General features: G+C 38.9%; 1 protein-coding gene across 1 annotated transcript; it reads left to right on the top strand.

The window, feature by feature from the left end:
* The first annotated feature begins 1,230 nt into the window (after positions 1 to 1,230).
* On the top strand, positions 1,231 to 13,893 carry LOC121252236 (ubiquitin receptor RAD23d-like). Its single transcript, XM_041151777.1, has 12 exons — positions 1,231 to 1,492; positions 2,824 to 2,985; positions 4,791 to 4,844; positions 4,962 to 5,038; positions 5,149 to 5,196; positions 5,377 to 5,554; positions 12,217 to 12,357; positions 12,432 to 12,497; positions 12,592 to 12,639; positions 12,739 to 12,845; positions 12,972 to 13,050; positions 13,610 to 13,893. The coding sequence occupies exons 1-12, from the start codon at positions 1,244 to 1,246 to the stop codon at positions 13,724 to 13,726; spliced, it is 1,326 nt and encodes a 441-aa protein (XP_041007711.1). The 5' UTR covers positions 1,231 to 1,243; the 3' UTR covers positions 13,727 to 13,893.
* The last annotated feature ends 2,365 nt before the right edge of the window (positions 13,894 to 16,258 follow it).

The following is a 16,258-nucleotide window of genomic DNA, read 5'->3' as shown; positions in this document are numbered from 1 at the left end:
TTTTTTCGAGTCATTTTTAGTCAATTTGAACTTAACCTGTATAATTAAATGAATCAATTACTTTGATCCAACTCGACACATATTTTATGAGTTAACTCAATAATACCCATTTAGATAGTAAAAAAAAAAAAAAAAAACAAATATTTCTAAACATTTATTATTCTTACCATCGGGTAAAGAGGCAAAGGCTATAAACTATAATTTAAAAAAAAATAAAATCAATGTCATTTTTTATAAAAAAATTAAATTTATAATAAACAATCACATAACAAGTCACTTTGATAAGAGATTGACAAGAATGACTCCTGATTTGTTGGAATGAGTGATTTTCTTTTGTTGTAGAGTCAAGTTGACTCAACATCCACTCCATTATTAATTAAATTTATTTGAATATAATTATGTCTAATTTTTTTTTTCCCGTGTCACCTAAAAGAAAATATAACCCGAATCATAACACTGTGAAAATAATTCATTTATTTTAATTTGATACGGAGAATGCACTCTCCACAATACCGGTTTGTATTCACAATCCATCTTAATTCATCTCAACTCATCTCACTACTATTCAATAACTTTAACTCACAAATCTCACTACTATTCACAACCTATCTCACTACTATTCACAACTCATCTCAACTTATCTTCAAATCCAAACGATACCTTAATTTAGAATAGTACTAGCGCTGCCCAGCTTTTACAGTTGGGTATACGGTTTGTATAAATTTATTTATTTATTTTATATTTTTTAACATTTTTGATTGTTAAGAAATATTTAAAAATATATATAATCTTACTTTTTTTAATTATTAAATAAAAAAATAAAAAATAAAATAAAATACTCAAACAGTAATTTTGAACGGTAACATTAAAGAGGCTAAGGAGTATTTTTCTTTAATTTATAAAAAAATTATTTTATAAAAAAAATATTGTCATATTTTGCACAACAATATAATTTATTTATTTTTTTTTAAAAAGACTGGTATACACGTGCCGTGCCGCATGTGATCGGATAAACCCAAAGATACATCTTACGTAGTAATTCTATGAATGCAGAAAATCTAGCTCTTTCCTGTTGGAAGCTAACCTCTTCACGTAATATTGCCATATCCGCAACTAACTCTCGCCACTAAAAGCACGACACCTGTCACAAAGAACCTTTATTTCCCCGTATCGCTAATCTATTGAGTGCGAGGATAATTACCATAGTCATTGACGGTACTCGATTATTTCCCATCGGTTAGGTATGTATACAAGCAAAGGCGAGAGGGTGTGGCTTTTTTGTTTTTGCAGTGACTTTCTTCTTTGGCTTTCTCTGTCGTTCACTTTCTCTTGCTCTGTCCCTGTACGTTTGAAAGGTATCGCCACCGGCGACGTCAAAGACTCTCCGGATAATCTGGGACTGGACAGGCGGGCGTCGCAGAGGAAAATGAAGATCTTCGTGAAGACTCTCAAGGGTACTCACTTCGAGGTGGAAGTGAAACCCGAAGACACGGTACCCATGCTTTTCTTGATCTCTTAATTTTGTAAGTTCTTCCTGATAGTCAGTTGATTATGTGCGATTCTGGTATCGATGCTTTTCTTGATCTCTTAATTTTTATTTTTATTTTTTTTATCCTGACAGTCGGTTAATTATGTGGGATTAGTGTTTTATTTGTATTGCTATTGGAACTAATTTTGATTTATGTTTTCTTTCCTTTTTTTCTTTTTTCTTGGCAGCCGAAGGTTAGGGTTTTGTATTTCTCCAGCGATTGATTTCGCATGGTTGTATAATTTGATTATTTTTTTGTGAATTATGCCTGAATTTCGCAATAACGTGACCTTGGCGTATTTTCAGATAAACGGTGTAGTTTAACTTAGTTCAGTTTCTGATATCTTGTACGTAACTAGTGAAATTCCAGTATTTTTATTTTTGGGAGACTTTTTGCACTTTTGAGTCTGCGGCGTGGCGGACCCATATTGATTTGCATTTAGCTCTGAAGGGAAGACTTAAACTTTACCAATTTTATGCGTTTCTTAACAGTAGTTTACTTCCCCGTGTGCTTTGGGTTTTTGCGCTTTCTTACTTGCAAAAAAGTGTTTTCTTAACGGTATGCAATGCCGTCTGTATTGTTAAGTGTTTGTCTGGTGATAGCTCTGAGCTTCTTTGTTCCGTAAGAAGACTGCCGAGTGGTGGCTTTGTTGGGATTTGACATCTCCTCTATGAGATGGCTTATGCTTACGTACCTTCAAGGATTGAATGCAATGTAGTGCTCTAGGATAGATAGAGTCTGTACATTCAGAAGAGCTTGTTAAATATTTTGATAAATAGAAGAGCTTGTTAAATATACAAGCAAATCAAGGACAAGCTTTATAAAATTTACTGGATAGGAGATACAATCATGAGATAGATGGTGGTTGTTTCTTCTTCTCCCTCTCTAGCAGGAGGGAGTTGCTGGAATCATATCTTTGCTGCATTTTATCTCCAAGTTTTCCTTAAGCATGTATTTTTTACACTTTAAAGCATCATCGAAACCATTGTAAAGTTATCAAATGATGCATCACTTCTATGCCCTTTATATCACACATTTCAATTTGTTATAATTCTCACTAACTTGACTTGTAAAAAAAGAAATAAATAAGTCTCTCCAGCTTTTTCGAAGGTACCACTTGTTAGTTTCTTCTTGTGCAATTCAATCATGTGGTTCCTCTGTGGCTTTCTTTTTGTTCCGTATACTTGGCTCTTGCGTATTCTTATGATCACTAATATTTTCTTTACCGATAAAAAGAAAAAAAAAAGAGTTTCAGCCCATTTTTACAATTCTTTTTTCCAAATAATATTTTCAGGTTGCTGATGTCAAGCAAAATATAGAGGCTCTACAGGGTTCTGTTGTTTACCCTGCTGCACAACAGATGCTTATTCATCAGGGGAAAGTTCTTAAGGATGCCACAACACTCGAGGAAAATAAAGTTGCGGAGAATAGTTTTGTTGTCATCATGTTAACCAAGGTGAATATGTTATCTCATCTGGAGTATGTTTCTTATCTCATCTGGAGTATGTTTCTTACTTGAAAAAGGAAGGTTAAGAAATGCACGTGGGACATAGTTTTACCTCTGAGAAAAGAAGGTTGTACAACAGTTCATGATAAGAAACGTTTCTTACAACCCAAACCTCTATTGTCTAATGTCTCTTTTCTCTCTATGTTTTTTTTTTTCTCCTGCCCTGAGAACTAGAACTCATGCTACATTGATAAAAAAAAGGGAAAATTGCAATGATGTCTATTTTTTCTGTTTTTTTTTTTTTATTACCACTAGGTGTCTAGGAATAGTGTCCTGACTAATCCTGGGGGTGCACAGGTCCTCGGCAAAGAGTTTCCCGCAAGTGCACCTCGGGTAATTCAAGAGGAATGATGTCTATTTAGATATGACAGATATAAGTATAAAAACAATAAGTAAAAAAAGTAGAAAATGGAAGATAGTTGTTTCCGTTTAAGATCAACTAAAGGCAGGTGATTTGATTGCCATTATGCTATGAAAGTCTGTTTCACATATCTTCTATTTATTTGCATATCAATTGACTGACCTGTAGGGGCTATCTATGCATCTGTTTTGTGTGCTGAGCGAGTATTTTCTAGGCTATGTATATTCGTCGATCCATTGTAGAACTTATAAACTCAACAGTATCTTGTATATTAGATTCTGATTGTAGGGGGCAGTCTGGGTATCTCTTTGGATTCAATTTGTGTAGAAAAAAGGGAAAAGAAAAGGACTACTTATGGTTGGAGCTGTTTCATGCTAGATCCGTGTGTTTTGTTAGATCTTTGGCTGTCGTGTTTTCTGTATCCCCAAAGAGTGACGATAAGTCTGATTTTGGCAGCCTACATTATTACAACCTTGTTTCCTCTTCTGGTTGGCTGGTGCTGTAAAAAATAAGATATTAAATATTATCCATGCTGAGTTTTGGTTATTGGGCCTACAATTTTTATTTTTGGTATTATGTTGGTCACCAATGTTGTGAAGGATTCTGCAAAAGATGATATTCAACCTAGGCATAGTTTATGTCCCTTGATTAAGGTTCATTGTGTAAGGATTTTCACAGTGAAGTGAGGTGTTGGGAGGGGTGGCTTCCATATATACTTCAACATGATTTTGCATGAGGTGGCTGTTCTCAGAACTTGAACTCCTTCATCTGCACTTGATAACCATTCATATCCCTAGGTTTACAACCCTATGGCTCAAGTGGTAAAGGCCTTGGTCTTGGGGGTATGCTCCCTTCAGATCTAAGGTTTGAATCCCACTGGGTGCAAACAATCTCTAGGGGCCATCGGATTGGGGGATGTTTCTCTTGAATTATCCGAGGTGCACTTGCGGGAAACTTATTGTCGAGGGCCTGTGCACCTCGGGATTAGTGGGGATGCTCTTCCCGGACACCCAGCGTCATTCTAAAAGAAAAAATCCCTAGGTTTACAAACTTCAGTTTCTATGTTCTAACCACTTAAAAAGAAACTGGAAACTCAACTTCTGTGGAAAGTCAAAAATTCTTATTTTATAACTTAGTACACTTTTTACTTGTAAAAAAAATAAATAAATAACTTACTACTACTTTTTACCTTCTTTTTTTTTTTTTTCCTTTTCTTTTTAAACTTCACTGTGTTGGTTTTCTCATTGCATCACAAGATATCATGTAATTAAAAATAGCTGTTCTGGTGTCTTAATGGTTCTTAAACTTTTGTTTTAAAATCTATTTTTTTTAGAGTCCCTTAAGCTAGTTGCTTTAATGTTTGACTAATGTGTGCATGTTGGAACTATTGCAGAATAAAGTCTCATCAAGTGGAGCCTCAAGTACAACAACTGCACCCACAAGCCAAGTAAGTACAGATGAGGCTGTTTCAATCTATTCTACTGATTTCTGTTATTGTTATCACCAGCATTGCAGTCATTATTGCCATTTGAAGTTGCTCCAATAGAGCCACTTACCTGTGTAGGCCCAACCTGTGAGTTCACCTCCTACCTCAACACAACCAGCACCACCATCTCAACCTCCTCCCTCAACTCCAGCACCGTGAGTTAAAACCTCTTCTTCAAAGCTTAGTATGAGTTTGGAGCTCTATATAGCTGCAGTTTGCTTCTTACTTGACTGACATTTCTGCTGCTTTTTATCAAATTCTGTAGAGCACAGACTGCTCCTGAAACCACTCCTGTTGTTGTCCCTCCTGCTTCGTGAGTATTGATAGTTATTATTTTGGATATGAGTCTCATGCGTGATAGTTAAGACCTTGTGTTTTAACCTTCGGTTTATTCTAGAATTGTATAATGTAGAGAACTTCAAGCGATGTTGAATAATGTTTTATTTCTTTTACTGTATTGTTTTATTGATTATTCTCATTTTGGGTTATGCAGTTCAGAATCAGACGTTTATGGCCTAGCAGCATCAAATCTTGTCGCAGGAAATAATTTGGAGGCAACTGTTCAGCAGATTCTGGATATGGGTGGGGGAAGTTGGGATCGGGACACTGTTGTCCGTGCTTTACGTGCTGCTTTTAACAACCCTGAAAGAGCTGTTGAATACCTATATTCTGTAAGTCTTTTTCCAGTCTGTGTTCATTGTCTGTTTGTATTTCACCATGTGACTGGATCTAGCTTGTAAGTTATAGACTCGTTTTTCTTTCAAGCTATTCATGTTTTAACTCATATAATGATCAGCTGACATCAATGTTAGAACACAACTTTAACTCCTAGGGGTTGGCTCAAGTGGTAAGAGTCTTGGTCTTGGTGGTATATTCCTTATAGGTCCTAGGTTTGAACCCTTGGGTACAAACAATTTCTAGAGGGCATGTCCCCTCGATGAAAAGCTAATGGTTTACCTGACCCATGTTTGGGGGACGCGTTACACGGGTCTGTAGTTTAACTGGGTAAAAGGCATGTTGTGTTTGCTCTGTCTCCAGGATTCCTCATAAAAAAAATATTAGAACACAACTTTTGAGATTGGTCAATTTGGGTCTTAGTATGATGCCAGTTTTAGCAGTGTCACTTGCAAATAATGGGCTTATTGGAAAGGGTAATTTTAGGTTTAAGATCAACGTATGGTTGCAGGGAATGCTTGTCCCTCTCTAATTGGGAAGAATTCGTTTTGCCCATCATTTTGCAGATCTAACTAGGGCTGAAAAACTATTAAAGTTTCAATTCACTGTTGCGTGTTTTCCAAAGCTGACACGAAAACCTGATTTTTTTATGAGACGATTTTATTAAAAAGTGAGGCGCTACCGAAGTACAGTGAGCGTGAACATTAGAAGCACCTAGTTTGAAAAAGTAAAAAGTTATGAAAAGATACGGAAGGCTAAAACTGGACAAGTTTAGAGATGCTGCCATTCAAAAAATGCAGTTGGCCATGCAAATAGATTTTTTTGTTTGATAAGTAAATTAGTAGCTTTATTGAATAGAATGAAACTAGGCAATGCCCAAATACATAGGAAGTATACAAAGTGAGACACCTAGTTACATTCTAGTGAGCTGAAAAGAAGATAGAAACTCATGGACATTCCCACCCTTCAAAACAATAGCAGAACACTGTAAAAGAGAATATAAAAAAATTCAAAATTTCCCCCACTGCACGCTCCTTCTTGTTAAATAACCTCTCATTCCTTTCTGACCATAGACACCACATTAAGCACAAGGGTATCATACGCCACACTATTGCCAATTGTGCACTGAAATGCCTTTTGTTCCAGCACGCTAGTAATTCCGCCACACTCTTAGGCATTACCCAACTTAGTCCGGCTCTGTCAAGGATACCAGCCCATAATTCCCTCGCCATCTCACAATGTAAAAGCAAGTAATCGATCGATTCTCCATTCTTTTTGCACATGTAGCACCACTCCATGACCACCATACTCCGCTTCCTTAAATTATCAACCGTCAAAATCTTTCCAAGCGTAGCTGTCCAAGTGAAAAATGCAACTTAAGGTGGAACTAGTACCTTCCAAATGCTCTTCTAAGGGAAGGAAGTGGGCTGTTGTATTGTCAAAACCTTGTAAAAGGATTTAACAGTAAACTTTTTTCTCCCTGTGTGAATCCACAACATACGGTCACCCCCAATTCCTCCTACCTTTGCTGAATGCAATAAAAGGCTGCCATCTCATCAAGTTCCCAATCCTGAGCATTTCTAGCAAAAGTGACATCCCAAGTTACCATCCCATTGGCACAACACAACAAATATGAAACTGCCGCTTGTTGATTTCCAGCCATGTTAAATGCAACTGGAAAGGCAATGGAAAGAGGGCTCTCCCCACTCCAAGCATCAAACCAAAAGCAAAGTCTTGCTCCATCACCCACTCCAAACCTAATATGTTTTGCAAAAATGGTCCACCCCTTTCTAATAAATTTCCATAGGCTTACTCCATATAACCCCCTACCTTCCTTAGAACACCATTCCCCCCACTCACTATCATATTTGTGATCAATTACCTCTCTTCACAACGAATTCTCTTCCATGCGATACCTCCACAACCACTTGCCAAGAAGGGCTTTATTGAAGATGCTCAAGTTTCGCACCCCTTATCCCCCATTCACGATCGGACAACACACCCTTTGCCAACTTACAAGGTGAAATTTGGTTTTCTCCCCCATGCCACCCCACAAGAAAGTTCTAAACAACTTTTCAATACATTTAGCCACTCCCACCGGTAATGGAAAGATGGAAAGGTAGTAAGTAGGAAGGTTGGAAGGGGTACTTTTAATAAGTGTTAACCTCCTCCCTTTTGATAGATATAACCGCTTCCACCCCAATAATCTTTTCTCAATCTTCTCTACCACCCCATCCCAAATGCTTTTTGCTTTAAATGACGCCCCCAAGGGAAGTCCAAGATATTTCATAGGAAGTGGAGCAATTTTATAACCCAACAACTCTGCTAAAGAGGCAATATTACTCACAACCCCCACCGGTATCAGTTCTGACTTCCCCAAGTTCACCTTAAGTCCCGATACAGCTTCAAAACACAACAAAACCGCCCTTAGGGCTTGAATCTGGTCGTTAACAGCATCACAGAAGATAAGCGTATCATCTGCAAATAATAAGTGAGAAATGGAGCTGACACCATTGCTATTGTTGCCCACCGAAAAACCATAAATAAATTCCCCCCTAATGACAGCCTCCACCATGCGGCTCAAAGCCTCCATAACTAAAACGAAAGAGAAAAGGTGATGGTGGATCCCCTTGTCACAAACCCCTTGAAGGCTGAAAAAAATCACAAGATTTTCCGTTGACTAAAACTGAAAATTGAGTGGTTGAAACACAATGTTTAATCCATTCGCACCACCTGTTTCCAAAATCACATCTTCTCAACATATAGAATAGGAAATCCCAACACACATGATCATAAACCTTTTCCAACTTATCACAAAAAAAAAAAAAATGATTATAATCCTTTTTCGTGTCTAACTTGCAAAGGACCCCCGGTGTGCCTTCTCTTAACAGGCTATCCAAACACTCATTCGCTATCAAAACAAATTCGAAAATTTGCCGACCTCGAACGAAAGCATTTTGAGGTTTGGAAATGAGTTTGTCCATCACCAAACTCATACGATTAGTTTACCTTTGATATGATCTTCTAAATCCCACCTATGCCAAGCTAATAGGCCGAAATTCTTTCAAATCATGGGCACCAACTATCTTTGGAATAAGAGCAATGAAAGTAGCATATAAAGACTTTTCAAACTTAAGATTAGAATGAAAAGCATGAAAAATCTGCATCACTTCCTCCTTCACTATCTCCCCAACACTCTTGGAAGAAAGCCATAGAAAAACCATCCGGACCCGGGGCTTTATCTTTACACATACTTCTCACCACTAGATGCACCTCCTCTTTGACAAACGACCTCTCCAACCAACTTGCTACCTCCGAATTGAGTTGATAAAAAACTAAACCATCAAGTTTGGGACGCCACTCTACTTTTTCAGCTAGGAGCTCCTCATAGTACTGCACTATATGGCCTTGGATCTCTTCGGGAGATTGTAACACATTTGAGCCTGAATGAAGAACTTCAATAGCGTTGTGGCGCCTATGAGAATTGGCAACCTTGTGAAAGAACTTAGTGCATTTATCTTCCCCCTTCAACCATAACGCCCTTGATTTTTGCCTCCAAGATATTTCCTCCAACAAAACTTTCTCAATTTCGGTTACCACCTCACTCTTTCTTGACAAAGAGTCCTCATTGGCCTCCCCTTCCCTCCAATACTTGCAACTCATCCCAAAGAATATTTTTCTGCACTTCTGTATGTCGAAAACTTCTTCATTCCACTTCTTTAAGTCAACCTTTAGAGCTTTAAGTTGCCCGCCACTATGAAATTGGGTGATCCATCAAAAGAATAGGCTTTCCCACCAGCTGTTTCCTTCTCCACAAATCCATCAATTTCCACCACATATCTCAAAATTTGAAGGGACGTCCTACCCCAATGAATGCCATCACAATCAAGGAAAATTGGAAATGGTCGGAACATAGCCACGAATCCCCCCTCCCTCCCCCCCCCCCCCCCACCAAAAAAAAAAAAAAACCAAAGGAAGATCCACCGAGATTCAACTCAAAAATCAACTCTAAAAAACTTCCATTGCTCTGTCAACGTAGATGTCCCCACCTTTTCACTAGGGAACCAAACAATGTTGAAATCACCACAAAAAATCCAGGGTAAATCCCATAAAGAATACAGACCCGCCAATTCCTCCCTCAAGAAGCTTTTATTACTATCCACATTGGGCCCAAACACACCTGCAAGAGCCCACCTCCACCCATTTTCAGTATTCCTAAAAGAAACAGCCATAGAGAAGGACCCGATGCAATCCTCTACCATCTCCACTACTCATGTCTCACATCACCAACACACCTCCCGAAGCTCCCGACGAAGCTAAATAACACCACCCCACAAAAGAACAACCCCACAAACTGTGAATTATACTTCTATCAACACCACACAATTTAGTCTCTTGTAGGCAAACAATATCAACTTTCCAACTACGAAGAAGAGATCTAATGTCAAGACGTTTATTCTCGTCATTGATCCTTCTTACATTCCAAGATAGTATTTTAGGCTTCATTAACAAAAGTAGAGTCCCTCCCTTTTGTTCTCTCTCTCCCCGAAGTTCCCTCCTTGTTATCATAATTAATAGAGCATTGCAATTGTTTCAGCTCTCTCTCCTTTCTAACAGCTGACTTCATGGCCGTGGAGCGGCTAGATTCAATGGCTATTAGGAGAGTCATGAATTGTTCCTCATATCCATTGCATGTTAGTCCCACCCAACCTTGAAGCTCCCCAACTTTTTTTAACACCCAATCTGATACTCTCGGTGCAATCTGAGGAGGAAGTGTCTGTAAAGGAGACATACTACCAATCTCCTCCTCCTCACTGTCTTCAAAAATCAAGGATTGCTTCCACTGGCTAGTCCCCTCATCCACTGACCTCTCCTCTTCCACAATTTCCCCTTCCTCCATTACCTGCATATAGGACACCATCTCTAGCCCTCCCAAGACCTCCTCTGAAGCTGTTGAGACTATCTGTCCCTGAGGTGAAAACAGAGACTTGGAAACCATGGCCGAAACAACATCGTGGGAACAAACCGAAGCAGGCTCGGGAACAACAGCCTTGTTGCTGCTCACAGACACCTTCTCTGGCCTCGTCGCAGTTGTCTGTGCACTGGCGGGCTCTGGCGATGTGTTCTGAGTAGGTATCGAGTCATCGTGAACCCACGATGTAGTAATAAGCCCTCCTCCAGCCTCCGATATAACAAACTCTGGTGCCGGGACCTCCGCCGGAGCTTCTGCGACGTTCGACGAGGTCGTAGCGGCGATGACCCGGGCCAACCCATTGACGGGCCACCAAAGTCCTGCAGGCCAACACTAGAAATCTTCCTGCAGAAAGGGCCTCCTTTCTTCGTGGGCCTCACCTCAGGCCTAAGCCTAGTAGCAACGACTTTTTCTTTCCCTTTACCCGTCCCTTTCTTTAACTCACTTGGGCCCATTACTCCATCCACACCCAAGCCCACCTCAGCAACCCCCTCAACTCACCGTATTAGACCAATGACTTTATCACTAAAGCCAAGTATGAGCCACGAGGATTAAAGCATTTCTGGGCAGTGAAACCCTGTCACCTTCCCTACAAGCAGAATAGTACCCTTTCCTCCCTGCCTTCAGACATTCCTCTAGAGTATTTACCACCCATCGGATGGTATCTAACCCTAGCCTCGACCAACTCGCACCTTTCCACCCTTTCTCCGTAACGCACACCATGCCCCCATCTCTTCTTATCTCAAACACCTTTGATTCAATGGCTATAGAACTAAAGGACATCCTTTCCTGACTACAATACCAGCAATCCCACCTTCAAGAACTTACAACCACCATCAGCGACGTGATTCTGGTTTGCGCAAAAAGAAAGCAAAAGTGTACGGAGAGAAACCAAAAACTCTCTGCTATGCAAATAGATTACAAGTTGTAATCTTTCTTCTTTTGGTCAATCCCAAGACTCTAGCTATAATTAGGGGCTCTCTCTCTCATCGTTTTGTATTGGGTGTTATATGCGAAACCATAGAGGTTTTATCCAGCCATCTTTTGGGATCCACCAACAACTACAATATTTTACTCAACTTCGATTAAGGCTTGCATTGATTGTTAACTGTACTAGCAGACAGTATAAATTTTTGTAACACTTCTCCCCAGCATCTGTGTTGGGTAGTTGAAGAGGGACATGGATATAAGTGGTGTTGACCTAGTTTATGGTGGGATGGTAATGAGAGCTGGTGTGGGCCTGGGTTGATAGTTGAGAAAGGCTTGTAACTTGTGATACTGAACGACAAATGCTAAATGACTAATAGTGCATTCTCATGACGGCCTCAAAGTTTGTTTTAATAACCCAAGGTCCTAATTGTTGCATTTTTTTTGCTTACACCCCTCTTTTCTTAATATCATGCCACATAAATTAACAAGCTTGTTTTACATTCACATGTTTGAGCCATTAGTACAGAATATGCAGGGTAGTACATCCTATTTATAGCCAACCATGCTAGGACCTTGTCTTGTGTGGAGTTGCGTTGATCCTACATGCTGACTGTGTTGCTCTTGTGGAAATTCTGTGATGAGCATTAAACATGTTGCTCATTTTATTCGCTCATGTATATATATATTAATTTGGATTTAAGCATGTCTCTCTGTTAGTCATATCATCAGATAAGATGAGAGTTAATATAATTTCAGGGAATTCCTGAGCAAGCAGATGTTCCCCCGGTTGCTCGAGTTCCGGCAAGCGGTCAGGCAGTAAACCCTCCTGCCCAGGCTCCACAACCGGCAGCACCTACTAGTGGGCCCAATGCAAACCCCCTAGATCTGTTCCCACAGGTAGATATCTTTTGATCAATTACTTATGAACATTGTTGAAATCAACTAAAGGACTTTAAATCATTTTTAATCAGGGTCTTCCTGCTATGGGTACAAATGCCGGTGCAGGAACCTTGGACTTCTTGCGAAACAGTCAACAGGTATCATCTTACCTATGACTTTTCCTAACCTGGGTGTTGGCTTATTGTCTACAAACTTGCTTGAGGTTCCTTGAGCATTTTTTCTTTATTTCAGTTCCAAGCCTTGCGACTTATGGTGCAAGCAAACCCCCAAATATTGCAGGTACTATAATGTCACATGTCAGGTTCTTGCTGTGGTCACCCTGGTCATTTTTAACTTGTAGTTGAACATGGTTTCTTCTAACTTCCTCTTCCATTGCAGCCTATGCTCCAGGAGCTAGGGAAGCAAAATCCGCAGCTAATGCGCCTGATTCAAGAGCATCAGGCTGATTTCTTACGCCTGATAAATGAACCAGTTGAAGGAGAAGGGTAAGATGAATACTTATTTATTCTTATCATAAGTGAAGGGTGAGATGAATATGATGCGTTATTAGTTGTTTTTTTATTTATATGGGGAACGAATGGATGCTTATTTGCATATTAATATATAATCAGGAACCTACTGGGTCAGGAGGCTTCAGCAGTGCCACAGGCTGTGACTGTCACCCCCGAGGAGCGTCAGGCCATTGAACGTGTAAGTTTGCTGGCCCTTATTTCTAGCCTTTCAGTAGTTATCAGTTTTTTCGGTAAAGAGTGAGACTCTGCAAGGGAATACAGGCCTCCATGCCGAGTAATTCTATCAAGTTGTATTATATCTGTTCCTCCTCAAAATGTAATTCTAGCTACTTACAAAAAAAATAAAATAAAATTGTAATTCTAGCTCACGTCCTGTTTATTTTTGCAATTCATCCTTTAAATGCTTTACTTGGATGAACTGACATGGTCTTATTTCTTTACTCATTAGTGCCCACTCGTAGTTTTGAATTCTCTGTGAAAATATGTGCCTAGATTATTTTTGAGCAATTAGGCCTATTCATATACATTCGGGAAAAGTTGAACTTAAATGTGCGGTCTGCAATATTTCAAGTAATCACCATCACCATTGTCATTTATAATTGCATGTCTTAGAATCTTGTGCCTTTTCTTTTGTTGGCGTTTTTAGTTTTTCTTGGAATAAGACCTTGTATTATGCAGTGAGGCAAGTTATGTGAAAACTATTCATGTACTCTTTACCAACTTGGAATCTCTTGCAGCTTGAAGCGATGGGCTTTGACCGGGCCTTAGTATTGGAAGTTTTCTTTGCATGCAACAAGAACGAGGAGCTTGCAGCCAACTATCTTTTAGATCACATGCATGAGTTTGAGGACTGATCGAAGTGGTCATCTTTCCTTATTTTACTTTTTTTTTTGCTCTTTTATTTCGTTTATGTCGGACTTGTCAATTTGGTTTGTCTTTAGTGTCTTTATCCACTCATTTGTCCTGTGTAGTCTTTTTAAACAGAGATGCTGTCGAGATATCCATACCCCGCCTTCTCATCCTTTGCAGTCCCTGGCATTTCCAAATTTCTTTTCTAAATATTAAATCACAAAACTTATACTTAATTTTGTGATGGGACAGGGAAATAATGATCTTTTTTTCCTGTCCAGATTTGTTTAATGTTGTGCAGCTGAAGGACATATGTACAATACATTCCCATACCGACCGTCTGGCACATAATTAGTAAACACTAATAATTTAACCTGAAAAGGTACTGTTAACGGAAGCATTATCTCGGATTCTCTTAAAAGCAGAAATACAAGGTGCAATGGAAGTGTCAAGATCAGTAGGAACAGTCCTCCAGCCTTATCTTCTATTTGCTGATGATACGATTATTTTTACAAAAACAACAGAAAGAAGTGCAAAACAATATTAGAGTCTTGATAAATATCAGCAGTGGCCAGGACAAAAAGTAAACATGCAAAAATCCTCCATTTTCGTCACAAGAAATACTAGCCAAGAAGCCAAAACAACAATTAGGTAGTGGCTATCATACAAAACAGTTTTGGCAAAAATGAAATATCTGGGACTTCTAACCTCATTTAGCAGAAAGAAAAAGGAAGACTATCAAGAGATGTTAAGCAAATTGGACAAGAAACTGGAAGGAAACTTAAGTTGCTCTCTCAAGCGGGAAGAACAATATTGATAAGAACAGTTGCTAAGCACCATCCCAGCATACTTCATGGCTTCATATAAAATCCCAAATCAGTATGCAAGGCACTTGATAAAAGCTTTAAAAATTTTTGGTGGGGTTTCCCTAAAAATAAGCGCCACAACTTAACTCTCAAATCTTGAAAATCCATGTGCCAACCAAAAGCTCTTGAAGGTCTTGGAATTAGACAAATGGCAGACATGAATCAAGCAACGCTAACAAAAACGGGGTGGGAAATGAGCAAAGGACAAGATAGACTTTGGCATGCAATTTATTTGCAAAATATCTCAATAACGTAGATTTCTGGCAAACAAATCTGAAGCAGACAAACTCAAGCCTATGGAAAGAGATATTACAAACAAGAGACTCAAAAAAGGAAGATCCCACCAGATTAGCAATGGAAGTTCGATTAATATATGGTCGCAACCAAGGATCCCAACTATGAGCAATTTCAAGCCTAAGTCACGACAGGGAATGGAAGAGGTTTATCCCCACTTAAAAGTTTAAGATCTCCTCATTGATATCCCTAGATCATGGAATATTCACAAAATGCAAGAGCTGTTTGATGAAGAAAGTATAACTGAAATATAGAAAATATCATTGCCATCCTTTTCACGGAGCCAAGATAAAATAATCTGGACTTCAAGCAATACAAGAGAATTCTCTGTTAAAACAACTTACCAAGTGGTAATAAACAACCAGGAGACAATTCAACAGTTCACCACTATAAATATCTACAAAAGCATATGGAAACTGAAACTCCATGATCGACATAAATTATTGTTTTGGAAACTTCAATGAAATATATTGCTTACCAGATCAAGAATCAAAGAAGTTATTTAAGAAACTCCATCAGAAGAATGTCTTCTATGTAACCAAGAAGAAGAAACATCACTCCATCTCTTCCTAAAATGCCCAATTGTCAGGATTATGGGTTATCAAAGCTCGTGGCCGCTGAAGTTGGAAACCCTGCCAATTCAGTCTATAACGGACTGGATAAAAATGATCATTTCTCCGACCAAACAATTGGGTTTGCGAGAGGAAGAAGCACATCACTTTCAATTGTTTGTTGAGATAATCTTGAATTTCATCTGGAAGTAAAGAAATGAAATAGTACATAATCACACTTCCTTCTCTCTTGAATCAACAAAAACTCAGCTAAACAGAATATACTAGGAATATAAGGAAGCATGAAAAACAAAAAAGCAAAGCCAGACAGATAGTTGGAAGACCCCTCCTGATAACTTCCTGAGTTTTTCATTCGATGCAGCAGTTAGAGATTCCTTCTTAGTGGCTTCAACAGTATGTAAGAATCATAGTGGAAAATTTTTGGAAATCCAAATGGAAAAACTTTTCACTTCCAATTCCTTAGTAGCCGAAGCAAAAGCAGCTCTCCTAGCCATGAAAATGGCCTCCCAAAGGCAACAAGAAATGACAATCTTGGAAGGGTGATTCGCAGCTTGTGATAGGAGCCATAGTCAATAAAGAAACCCCTCACTGGTACATTAACCCCATCATTGAAGATATTAAGCATATCTCTGCCTCTCACTATCTCACAGACTTTTGAACTTTGCCAAAATTTATCGATCCGCAAATAGATGTACGCACTCTGTAGCGCAACGGACAACAACCGACCTTGTTTTTGGTTGTATACCCTCTAACCATCTAGATGTCTGTTGTTTCTTGATAGTGGAAAGAATTCATCCTTAACTTT

Source organism: Juglans microcarpa x Juglans regia, chromosome 2S, assembly GCF_004785595.1.
Source record: "Juglans microcarpa x Juglans regia isolate MS1-56 chromosome 2S, Jm3101_v1.0, whole genome shotgun sequence".
NCBI lineage: Eukaryota > Viridiplantae > Streptophyta > Magnoliopsida > Fagales > Juglandaceae > Juglans > Juglans microcarpa x Juglans regia.
This window is presented reverse-complemented; position numbering and strand designations above follow the sequence as displayed.

What these genes read in the sequence shown, in the direction of transcription:
- LOC121252236 (XM_041151777.1), top strand. Translation starts at nt 1,244, where the DNA reads ATGTATACAAGCAAAGGCGAGAGGGTGTGGCTTTTTTGTTTTTGCAGT. An exon ending in GTTGTTGTCCCTCCTGCTTC is followed by an intron (nt 5,197 to 5,376) that starts GTGAGTATTGAT and finishes TGGGTTATGCAG; the next exon opens with TTCAGAATCAGACGTTTATG. An exon ending in CTGTTGAATACCTATATTCT is followed by an intron (nt 5,555 to 12,216) that starts GTAAGTCTTTTT and finishes ATATAATTTCAG; the next exon opens with GGAATTCCTGAGCAAGCAGA.